General features: G+C 32.7%; 1 protein-coding gene across 4 annotated transcripts in view; it reads right to left on the bottom strand.

Moving 5' to 3' along the window:
- The window catches only part of COL19A1 (collagen type XIX alpha 1 chain), a 1,696,717-nt gene that overhangs the window by 28,230 nt on the left and 1,655,478 nt on the right, over window positions 1–13,009 (bottom strand). For 3 of the 4 annotated variants that reach the window (XM_053710417.1, XM_053710419.1, XM_053710418.1), the window contains one exon: window positions 7,378–7,515. In XM_053710417.1, the coding sequence (XP_053566392.1) occupies window positions 7,378–7,515 (138 nt within the window). Of the gene's footprint in view, window positions 1–2,418; window positions 5,085–7,377; window positions 7,516–13,009 lie in introns of those variants that run through there. The other variant, XM_053710420.1, reaches the window with a different exon arrangement.

Genomic DNA, 13,009 nt, shown 5'->3' with positions numbered 1-13,009 from the left:
TGGTAATGGAGGGGCACTTATCAAATTCCCCCCAGTGTTTTGAGGGCGGGATACAATGGAAGGGGCAGGGTGGGCATGTGGTGCATAGGTCAGAGAGTTCCATGGGCGGGGTCAAGTGGGATTTGGGCAGGCCCAGGAGGGGCTGTTGATGCTTTTAGCTGAGTGGTGATGGGAAACCCAGGGGATTACAGTTAGGGAGCACCTGGGGCACTCATTATGTTGGGGGGGGGGGGGTTGCATATCTTCAGCAGCTGTGGGTTAGTTGTTGATTGATGGCTACACATATTGTGAGCTAGTTGTTGATTGATGGCTACACATATTGTGAGCTAGCTGTTGATTGATGACTACATATATTGTGATCTAGCTATTGATTGGTAGCTGTACATATTTGTCTCTTTTAATTGGCTCACCAGATTCAGGTTCAGCTGGGTCCTAGTAGTGCATTGCTGCTCAAGGGCTGAACCTTTGCAGGTGTTAAACATATAATTATATACAACCAACAGTGCAATAAGATAAATTAATAATTAATAATGAAAAAAGGCAATTTTCTGGAAAGTTAGTTATTAGTATTGCAAATGAAATATTACCATTGTATTTACTGTAACTAAAAATATTAGACCTAGTGCTATGCTCTGTTATTTTATACATATATACATTTATTTTCCAGCACAAATGCGTACACACACACACTCCCATGCACACACACACAGATGCACATGCACATATGGATACACACACATATATTTCTACTTATATCTAAATATATGCATGCATATGTATGTATGCTTTAGAAGTTACAGTTACGCAAGAAGCACCAATATTTTTCCTATTAAATTAATTGGGAGTATTATATCACATATTTTGAGAATTATGATGATAATGTATAATACATTTGAAATGGCAAACAGATCTAGATATTCTTCTAGTATAAATACCTTCTATTTGTGATAAACTGATTCAACAATTTAACAAAATGCACAAAATCAAACTATTGTTAAAGGGACATTAAAGAGTATTTACAATATTTTTCTTGTAATAATTTAACATACTAGGCGAGTGTGCACCAAAAACAAATTGAATTCATTAACAACTTGCTTGGTATAAACATTTCAATAGCCAAATACCATGCCCCTTGCCTTATTAGGAGATGCTAATCAGGGCTTTGCACTGGAGTATATACGGCTAACCACTGTCATTTCATTTGTAAAGCATACATTGTTTTGCTGTCTTGTATCAGATAATCTGTGCTGGGAAGAATTGGGGACACATATGAGGCAGGGTTAGGCTTCTGAAACCTACCATGTCCACTTCAAAACCTAAGAATTGGAAACTCTTCATTTTAAATTAAAAGGGGCAAAACAAATATAAAAAGTGTATTGTAAAATTATTTTACTGTGCATAACTGAACATTGAAAAGTGCTTAATGTCCCTTTCAAGCATGTTTAAAATAAAAATACTCTTTGAAGTCATAACACATAATGAAGGAATCAATTAACTCCATAAAACTGTGAGATTTTAACTTATGTCTGCATCTAATATAATCTTATAAAAACAGAATGCTTTAATCCTATAATCTTTGTAAAATTACAGACAAAACAAGTTTTGTGAGTCAACTGTTCCCTTATGCAGGCCTACACCAGCTGATGTGCTTCAAACAAATATAGACACACACACACTCATAGTAAAAAAGACAGGATTTTGCAAAAATGGAGATAGCAAAGCAATGGTCATGTGACTTTCACACCTAAAGTGAAAGATTGACCCTCAGTCAACACTATTTGCTTACCAGACAATCGCAGCTGCTCATTATTACTCTTTGCTGTAATCTATAATTTAGCTCTTACCAGACAATCGCAGCTGCTCATTATTACTATTTGCTGCTATGATTTTTTTGGCCCTATGCTCTTGAACTAAAACCTATAGAAATAAAGCATTTAGTTTCTAGTTTGCTAAAGCAACACTCAAGTCAAAAAAATATTTTATGATGCAGATAGAACAGAGCAGTTTTAAGACACTTTCCAATTTATTTCCATTATCAAATTTTGAACAGTCTTTTTATATTCACACTTTTTGGGGAACAAGATCCTACTGAGCATGTGCACAAGTTCACATGGTATACGTATACTAGTCTGTGATTGGCTGATGTCTGTCACATGACACAGGGGACTGGAAAATGGGAGAAAAATAAATTTGAATTTCAGATAAGCAGTGGAGTTTTTTCTGACAGAGTAGGTGTTATTGCATTGTCTTTTTATTATGCACTTCTATATAATATGCAATTCTACTGCATTGAGTGGTCCTTTACAGAAAGCTCTTTACCATGCAGTACATTAAGACTTTTGTTAGCGTTTTCTCATGCAAATAGAAATAAATTATAAAATAGATCAGGTTTAGTAAAACATATTTCCGGACAATGTGTTTGCTAAAATATGTTTTTATTTCACAGTTTGTTAGACAAGAATTTAAATATTTAACATATCAAGAAAATGATTCACATTTTATATTTGGTAATTTATTAAAGTATTATAGTTTAATGTTTAATGATAGTCTCATGGTCTTACTGAACATCATAAACAAATGAAACCCAATATCTTAAAATGAAATTAAAAATAAATTGTACATGAGGTATTGTTTTTAAGGTCCCTTTCGAAATAAAGTTGTTTTAATCCAGCAATCTTTCTTATTTTTCTGGATATAATCTGAAATTCTATAAAGCATTTGATAGTTTTGACAAGCTTTTTTAGTATGTCAGTTTAAGTTTCTCTAACTGACTGAAATTATAAGAAAAAAATATTGTCCACCTGAGACCACCTAAAGCGCTTTCAAAGTCGTAAACTTCAAAACAAAAATTGCAGTACATTTTTTTTCATTTCGTATCTTTGGAATTTGTCAGTCTCAGCCTGATATGGTCAAACTAGACAGCACTTTACAGATAATCGATCAAGCCATTCTAAAGGCCTTAGAAAAGAGCATGATTGTGCTAAAAGAACCCATACATACAAAAAGACAATTTATTTATAACTATAATAAATGGCACACTGATTTAGCTAACTAAACGCGTAAAAATATTATTTTTCTCTCATTCTGGTTCTATGTACTGCAAAATGTAAGTCAATTTTCATATAAAAGAATCAATCTAATCTAATTTATATGTCAAACACAGCACTAACCATTTCACTTCATCTCATAATGTGATTTATAAAAAAAATTAAGTTTATAATTTTTATAAGAGTGTGATATAAAGGCACCATCACATTACTAGTAACAAAAGGTTTAGATATATACTGTATATACTTTAGGTTTCAACCACAACATTATTCTTAAAAGCACAGCAATTATCTCCGTCACTGGAAGTCTAATTAGAAAAGCCTGGGCTGGGGCAAGTATAAAAAAATATTTCAAATTGTACTAACTGTACTAACTGTAACTTAGTAAGGTGAGTGCGCTGCATTGCATCATGAGACTACTGATTTATTCAATACAATGTCACTGGCAGAGAGGATTCATATACAATCATTACTACTGCTTTTAGTTATATGCATTGTCATAGTACAGTCAATGCAGCTATATGGCACAGTTATATATAATACCCCTCCCTATCTGTATTACTTAAAAAAAAATTGAATTCTAAAAAAAATTCTGTAAAAACCCTCTTTACATTTAATTGTCCAGTTTGATCTTTATAACTGTTTCAATCATTTTTATTTAGCTGAGTCTGCCAAACAATTGGATTTATATAATACACGTGTACATGCCTATTTGGAGAGATAATGTCCTTACTTTTTAGTACTAAAGAAAGCCTGTTAAAAGAGTTTATATTTACAGTTATCTGCAGCGTTTATATTGTGGTAGCATCGTCCCACTTCAAACACTGTGGTAACATTTCAAAGAAGCTGCAAAAATATCTTCCATTGTTGCCATATTATTTAAAAAGGAAAATGATAAAACGGTAGGATCCGTGATAAGCCAATGATGTGATTTAGCACTGAAATAAATAGAATTTGTAAATAATATTACTAATTATATGGTGAATAGTTAAAATTAATGTGAGTTGTAATGGCATCCAATGTTAAATATCAATTAGGCAGGTAAATGCAATTGGTACTGTACATAGAGCCTGATTTTCAACTAAATTAAATATTGTCTGAGAATTTTCAATTAATCAACAAAAACAACAAATATCTAGTTACTGAGTTTTGTGTTGACTTTAATTCCTAGTGTTTAGTAATAATAAGCAGTCAATTAAATAGTTAGCTTTATGAATAAAACATTTCTTTGTAGACATTAGCTGTAGATTTAAAAGAAAGTAAATGTTGCTTATTAAACTGAAACTTTTAAGTTGCATGTTTGTGTAAACAAATGTGTAATATTGCTAAAGGTTGCTTCCTTTGTCTTGGTGGTGGTTCTGTTACTATTGGCTCGCCTTTACTCCAGTCTCAGCATTTTATTGGCTGTAAATGATGTGTAAAAAGTTGAAGGAGCAGTGAAAACAGCTATCACAGAGGGCAAATTAAATTCTGTAATGGAGCCAATAAGGCATTAGCAGCTTATAATATATTCATTTTTTTACATCATTTGTATCTCCCTTTAATTGATGCCTATAATTGGTATGAATACCTGACAATGCATGAAAAAAATAAGTTCCATTGTAATATGAAGAAACAATTTTTGGCTTGTAAACATAACCTTTGGGGCTAAAGAAAAATGTTCCTTTCTTTACATGAACATCAGATTTAATTTAACAATCATTTGCAGTTTGATAATCAAATATACTGCCATTTCTAAAGATATAAACATTTTAAGCTTATCAGTGTAAACTATATACCGTATATATATATATATGTAAACACACTTTATACAAATATTATGTTCTGGAAGTCCAGTTATTTCCCCAAACCCAATCTTCAGAGGTACTGTTTACTAGGATCAGTCCAATTTCACAGCTTTCAATCAGTGGATTGCTCATATTGGTTTAAATTGTCTTTAATTTTCTTCCCAAAGTTAGACTCCATAAATCTTCACATTGTGCTTTTTTTCTTGTCTTCATTCCAGTTTCACTTATTCTGATCCCACAGAAGACAAAACTACCAAAAAATAATAGATAGGAACCGCCTATAAAGAAACTACCAAATGACCAACATTCTTAGCCTCATACATTTCTGCATAATGTAGTATTTGCCTATAGTATTGTGAAAGATGAGGTGTGTACTATTTTGTAATGTATTGATTTATGTACATGTTAAACTGCTCTTAAAGACACAGTGCAATTTAAAAATATATTTCAATATCAATTGCAGGAAACAAATATATCATGTTGCTGATACATTAATACTTCTAAAGCAACAATGTTTAACTTACATCATAAAAACATTAAAAAAAAGTTATAGGGTTGTGTGGCTGAGAATTCTGAAAAACTGATGAAATTCAGACCTTTCATTGCATTTGATAAACCATACAGGCATTAAACAATAAAATGTATCTGATCTATTCAACCATATAACTAACCCCCAAATAAGTAATTAATATTGTATTAGGTTTTCATTATAGCAAATCACTAGCATTCATTAAAATACTATGTTACTGATTTAATATACCCTGCGGTGCATACTTAAATAAACCAATTCCTCCCCTTATTTATATATATATATATATATATATATATATATATATATATATATATATATATATATATAAACTTCCAAAAGGATCCCACACTCACTGCTTTAACTCAGCCTCCGGGGTGCACTTAAACCATTGATATGCAAAATAAATAAGAAAGGCACTCTCCGTATAATGGTTATATAACTTTACATAGATGAACGTTTTCAGGGTTGCCCCCGAAAAACGTTCATCTAAGTAAAGTTATATATTATACGGAGAGTGCCTTTCTTATTTATTTTGTGTGTGTATATATATATATATATATATATATATATATATATATATATATATATAAAGCATGTTGTTGATTACATTTAAGAATTAACTAAGTTAGTGACTAGGTGATTAAACATTTTGTTGAGATCTTTTTGAAAATTTAAGTCACATTTTATTAATTTTTCATTTACTTACAAAATAAATAAATAAAAACAAAACAAAATCATTTTTGCTAAAGCATATGTGCTCTTATTATTTGTTTATATATATATATATATATATATATATATATATATATATATATATATATATATATATATATATATATATATATATATATATATATATATTTTAAATAAACCATTTTAATTTGACTTGTAAAATCTGATTCTCTTTTAGTTATGGAATGATTTTAGTTTCATAGTTACCTGCTGATTTCCATGGTTTGTTCAGCAGGTTAAATAACATTACTTATTTAAGGACCGATAAACTATATTTAAGGATAATGTACAGAACTTTAAAAAAGACAACACAGATGTTTATTATTCAAATTGTGATGTATGGAATCTGAAGGGTGTCACTTGTATGGGGCAGCAGACAATAAAACTAGTTGTACATATGTTAATCTCATTAGGCCATTGAACAGCTCAATCAGAAAAGGGAAGGCAAGAGAAATTGGAAATAGGAAGAGAACATGGATGATAGAAATAATCAAACTTTAGAAGAGAACAAAGAAGCCAAAGAATAAAGAGGAGGAAGAAAGGTAAAGGGATTAAAATGTACTGAGAGAAAGATGGTTAAGAGAAGGAATTGTAATCAATGTAGATGCTTAAAGGGACAGTATACACTCATTTTCATATAACTGCATGTAATAGACACTACTATAAAGAATAAGATGCACAGATACTGATATAAAAATCCAGTATAAAATGGTTTAAAAACGTACTTAGAAGCTTTCAGTTTAGCTCTGTTGAAAAGGCTGCAAGTGGGAAATAAGACACTCCCCCCTCCCCCTTCTTTTGCATATGAAAAGACCCTTTACACAAACAGGAGCAAGCTGGAGAAGGTAGCTGACAGTATTCAAATAAAACTTTGGGGCTTGGTTAGGAGTCTGAAAATCAGAGCAATGTTATTTAAAAATAAGCAAAATTATACATTTAAAAAACAAAACAAAAACTTTATGGGCTTTATAAATAGATCATCTACAAAACATTTATGCAAAGAAAAAATGAGTGTATAATGGCCCTTTAAAGAGATGTAGGTTAAAGTACTCATTTGGTCTTCAAAACAATTTAAAACATCTGGGTTTTCAAAGTTCTGTACCACATCTGTCAAGACTCTTATATTTTTATTTTTGGTCTTCTAAACTTTTTGTTGTTGTTGTAATAATTTGTTAAGCCATACTATGCAAATATTTAATAACGAGAAAGGAGTTCTAGGTCAACATTTTCATTCAATCATATCATGAACATTAAAATTCCAATATCTTCTATGATTTACCTTGAGGGCCTGGTGGGCCAGGATCTCCTGGTGGCCCTGGTAATCCATCATTTCCTGGTGGACCTGGTTTACCGTGACCTTGAGCTGCTAATAGTGCAGCTGGGGTCTTCAGCTGGGATAGCAGTTCAGCCATTCTATCTGTTGGAACAAACCAAAATGTAAGAATAAACTTTATCATTAACTAAGTTTTATTTGTAGCAGAAGCACATGCTCACATAACTTGATTGGTTTTCTATATTTATCTATACTTTATTCTTAAGTCTGATTTTAGCCAGGTATACACTGCATACAGAACTACACTGATTCATATTCATCTATTTTCAAAGCTAGTCAAATAAAATAAAACTGTATTAATTATTCTAAATAATAACAAACATGTTTACAATATTTTTTATGTGAATGGTTTTATATCCTTTGTGTTCATTATAATTGTGGACTTCTTTTCATTTTCAGTAAGCTCAACAATACAAAAGAAAAGCTTTTGGAAATCATTATTATATTCTTAAAACTTCATAAAGAATAGAAGAAATGTAGGTCAAATGTTTAATTCATGTTGACATTCTATAAATGTGTAATTAATATTGCCTAGGAATTTTAGATGCAATCTGTTTAATTGTCATGCATGGAGCTGTAGATAGAATGAATGTATTTTTTGCAATATGTCATCAACTGTAACCTAGTATGAAGCACATTTTTTTTGTTTCTCAATCTTAGAGTTCATTAACCAATCTTACAACATCATAAAACTAGCAAAATTAAAATTAAAAATGCAGGTGTACAGTCTCAACTGTATAAATCTCTCTCTTCAGATATGAATGACATTACAAGACCCTCATTTTTAAATGTAGTCTGTTGACTGATTACATTCAGGTATGAGAGGAATTGATTTCTGTTAATTTACTGAAAACCGGTTTTGAGCAACATTCATTAAATCAATGCCTGAAGCAGTAATTACCTGCTATTAAAATGCTTTTAGAGATAACTGTTTAGCACTTGGCTCAGCATTATTGAGTTATTTTTTTTTTTAATGTGCTACCAGAGTTGTCAATTAGTTGTACTAAGCAATGCGTTTCAAAGACTACACAAATGAGTGGCAATTGGTGGCTTTTTTATCACAATACTTTGACCACATACACTAATTGATTGTAAAACTAAGACATCTGGTACTTCATACAAATTGTTTGTCTATTTTTTATTTAAATGACATTTTATGTTTGAGGTGGTAATAAAAAGTAAAGATCATCTAATTTGCAATACCCAAAAACCATTTAGGTAAGTTAGTAAAAAAAATGTTATACTTTTAAAGTGCATACTTTTAGGTGAAAAAAAGGTTCTTTGTTTTACATTCAGTCAAATTCAATTACAAACTTAAAGGGACAGTCTAGTCAAAATTAAACTTTCATGATTTCAATAGGGCATGTAGTTTTAAGCAATTTTCCAATTTACTTTTAGCATCAGATTTGCATTGCTCTCTTTGTATTCTTTGTGGAAAGCTAAACCTAGGTAGGCTCATATGCTAATTTCTAAGCTATTGAACTGTCTCTTATCTCAGTGGATTTTGACCATTTTTATCAGTTAGACACTGCTAGTTCACATGTGTGTCATATAAATAACAATGGGAAAAAGCAAAACTGGAGAACTAAAGAGTCCTTACTGCATAGAAGCTAGTTTATTTCAACCAAAGACAAGGTGATTATACAGACAGTCTGTAATGGCGGCACGCCAAGGCTGACGCATTTCACACATGCACTTCCTCAGAGACCCGATAGATAGCAATGTACTCAAACCTATGAAGTTATTTATGAGTCAGCACTGGTTGGTTAAAATGCAAGTCTGACAAAAGAACTAAGATAAGTGGGCAGTGTCTGCAGAGGCTTAGAAACAAGGTAATCACATAGGTAAAAGGTAAATTAGTATAACAGTGTTGGTTATGCAAAACTGGGGAATGAGTAATAAAGGGATTACCTATCTTTTTAAACAATAAAAATTCTGGTGTAGACTGTCCCTTTATGGCTCGTATTAATTTTTACGAGTTAAAACTTTGTAAAAGTTAGTGCAAAGCTAGGCCAAATTTATTTAATTTTTTAAGAGTTAGTTATTTTATATTCAATGAGTAAAACAAAAACTTTCAACACTGGTGTAGTCTCCACTTAAAAGGACAGTCTACTCCAAAATTGTTATTGTTTAAAAAGATAGATAATCCCTTTATTACCCATTCATTAGTTTTGCATAACCAAGACTGTTATAGTAATATACTTTTTACATCTGTGATTACCTTGTATCTAAGATACTGCAGACTGCCCCCTTATTTCAGTTCTATTGACAGACTTGCATTTTAGCCAATCAGTGCTAACTCATAAATAACTCCATGGGAGTGAGCACAATGTTATCTATATGGCACACATAAACTAGAACTATCTAACTATGAAAAACTTTGAAAATGCACTGAGATAAGAGGTGGCCTTCAATGACTTAGAAATTAGCATATGAGCCTACCTAAGTTTAGCTTTCAACAAAAAATAGCAAGAGAACAAAGCAAATTTGATAATAAAAGTATTTTTCCCCCCAGTTTGACATGTTTTGGTTAAAGGGAGATTAAACAGTAAGATATTGGAATACAAAATGTGTGTTTCAGGTTTTTTTTTACAATATACTTATTATTTTCCTGCAATTTAACTAAATTTAAATTGTTTTTTTTTTTAATTCCATGATTTTTCTATAAAGTAGTGGCACCACCACGTTTAAACCTAAGTTTCCCACTGAACTCCACCTACTGCTGAGGGAAATAAGGGACAGATATGAATAGGCGATAAAACATGGTTGTGTGTAGCACAGGCTTTAAAGTAATTATCTAACTTACGCCTAGATTTAGAGTTCTGCGTTAGCCGTCAAAACCAGCGTTAGGGGGTCCCAACGCTGGTTTTGGCCTACCGCTGGTATTTAGAGTCTTGTAGGTAAGGGTCTAATGCTCACTTTCCAGCCGCAACTTTTCCATACCGCAGATCCCCTTACGTCAATTGCGTATCCTATCTTTTCAATGGGATCTTTCTAACGCCGGTATTTAGAGTCTTGGCTGAAATGAGCATTAGAAATCTAACGACAAAACTCCAGCCGCAGAAAAAAGTCAGGAGTTAAGAGCTTTCTGGGCTAACGCCGGTTCATAAAGCTCTTAACTACTGTGCTCTAAAGTACACTAACACCCATAAACTACCTATGTACCCCTAAACCGAGGCCTCCCCACATCGCCGCCACTCTATTAATTAAAATAAATCTTATTAAATAAATTATTCCTATTTTAAGCTAAATACTTACCTGTAAAATAAACCCTAATATAGCTACAATATAAATAATAATTATATTGTAGCTATTTTAGGATTAATATTTATTTTACAGGCAACTTTGTATTTATTTTAACCAGGTACAATAACTATTTAATAGTTACCTAGTTAAAATAATTACAAAATTACCTGTAAAATAAATCCAAACCTAAGTTACAATTAAACCTAACACTACACTATCAATAAATTAATTAAATAAACTATCTACAATTATCTACAATTAAATCAACTAAACTAAATTACAAAAAAAAACAAAACACTAAATTACAAAAACAAAACAAAACACTAAATTACAAAAAATTCTGATCAGCCAATAGAATGCGAGATCAATCTGATTGGCTGATTGGATCAACCAATCCGATTGAACTTGTATCTGATTGGCTGATTCAATCAGCCAATCAGATTTTTCCTACCTTAATTCTGATTGGCTGATAGAATCCTATCCGCCAATCGGAATTTGAGGGACGCCATCTTGGATGACATCATTTAAAGGAACCTTCATTTGGACTTAGGATGTCGTTAGAAGAGGATGGATTCGCGTCGGCTTCTTCAAGATGGTCCCGCTCAGCGCCGGATGGAAGAAGATAGAAGATGCCGCCTGGACCTCTTCTTGCCGGATAGGATGAAGACTTCGGACCCTCTTCTGGACGGATCGGTGATACCCGGCGTGGTGAAGATAAGGTAGGAAGATCTTCAGGGGCTTAGTGTTAGGTTTTTTAAGGGGGGTTTGGGTTAGATTAGGGGTATGTGGGTGGTGGGTTGTAATATTGGGGGGGTATTGTATGTTTTTTTACAGGCAAAAGAGCTGTTTTGTTTGGGGCATGCCCCGCAAAAGGCCATTTTAAGGGCTGGTAAGGTAAAGAGCTGTAAAATTTTTATTTTAGAATAGGGTAGGGATTTTTTTTATTTTGGGGGGCTTTATTATTTTTTTAGGGGGCTTAGAGTAGGTGTAATTAGTTTAAAATTCCTGTAATCTTTTTTTTATTTTTTGTAATTTAGTGTTTGTTTTTTTTGTAATTTAGTGGGGTTTTTGTTGTTGTAATTTAGTTTAGTGGATTTAATTGTAGATAATTGTAGATAGTTTATTTAATTAATTTATTGATAGTGTAGTGTTAGGTTTAATTGTAACTTAGGTTAGGATTTATTTTACAGGTAATTTGTAATTATTTTAACTAGGTAACTATTAAATAGTTATTAACTATTTAATAGCTATTGTACCTAGTTAAAATAAATACAAAGTTGCCTGTAAAATAAATATTAATCCTAAAATAGCTACAATATAATTATTATTTATATTGTGGCTATATTAGGGTTTATTTTACAGGTAAGTATTTAGCTTTAAATAGGAATAATTTATTTAATAAGATTTATTTATTTCGTTAGATTTAAATTATATTTAACTTAGGGGGTTGTTAGTGTTAGGGTTAGACTTAGCTTTAGGGGTTAATACATTTATTAGAGTAGCGGCAAAGTCCGGTCGGCAGATTAGGGGTTAATAATTGTAGGTAGGTGGCGGCGACGTTGGGGATGGCAGATTAGGGGTTAATAAATATAATATAGGGGTTGGCGATGTTAGGGGCAGCAGATTAGGGGTACATAGCTATAATGTAGGTTGCGGCGGTGTACGGAGCGGCAGATTAGGGGTTAAAAAAATATGCAGGGGTCAGCGATAGCGGGGGTGGCATTTTAGGGGTTAATAAGTGTAAGGTTAGGGATGTTTAGACTCGGGGTTCATGTTAGGGTGTTAGGTGCAGACTTAGAAACTGTTTCCCCATAGGAAACAATTGGGCTGCGTTAGGAGCTGAACACTGCTTTTTTGCAGGTGTTAGGTTTTTTCCAGCTCAAACTGCCCCATTGTTTCCTATGGGGGAATCGTGCACAAGCACGTTTTTGAAGCTGGCCGCGTCCGTAAGCAACGCTGGTATTTAGAGTTGCAGAGGTGGTAAATATGCCTGTACGCTCCCTTTTTGGAGCCTAACGCAGCCCTTCAGAGAACTCTAAATACCAGCGTTGTTTAAAAGGTGCGGGGGGAAAAAAACATGTGTAGCTACCGCACCCCTTTGGCCGCAAAACTCTAAATCTAGGCGAGGGTTTCCACAGAGCCTTGTTTGCAAACACTATGATATTGTCTGATTTGTATCTGTTCCCAATTGTTCTCAGCAGAAGAGAAAATAAATAGAAACCTTGGGCAAGAATACATATACGGCGTAGGTTTCAGCGCAACTGCTGAAACCCATGCCGCCCATAAGTTCACCTCGCACATTGGGTGAATCACATATACGGTGGCGGCAGAT

The sequence above is a fragment of the Bombina bombina genome, chromosome 4 (genome assembly GCF_027579735.1).
Source record: "Bombina bombina isolate aBomBom1 chromosome 4, aBomBom1.pri, whole genome shotgun sequence".
Taxonomy (NCBI): Eukaryota; Metazoa; Chordata; class Amphibia; order Anura; family Bombinatoridae; genus Bombina; species Bombina bombina.
The sequence above is the reverse complement of the archived record's forward strand: the minus strand, read 5'-3'. Positions and strand labels throughout refer to the sequence as shown.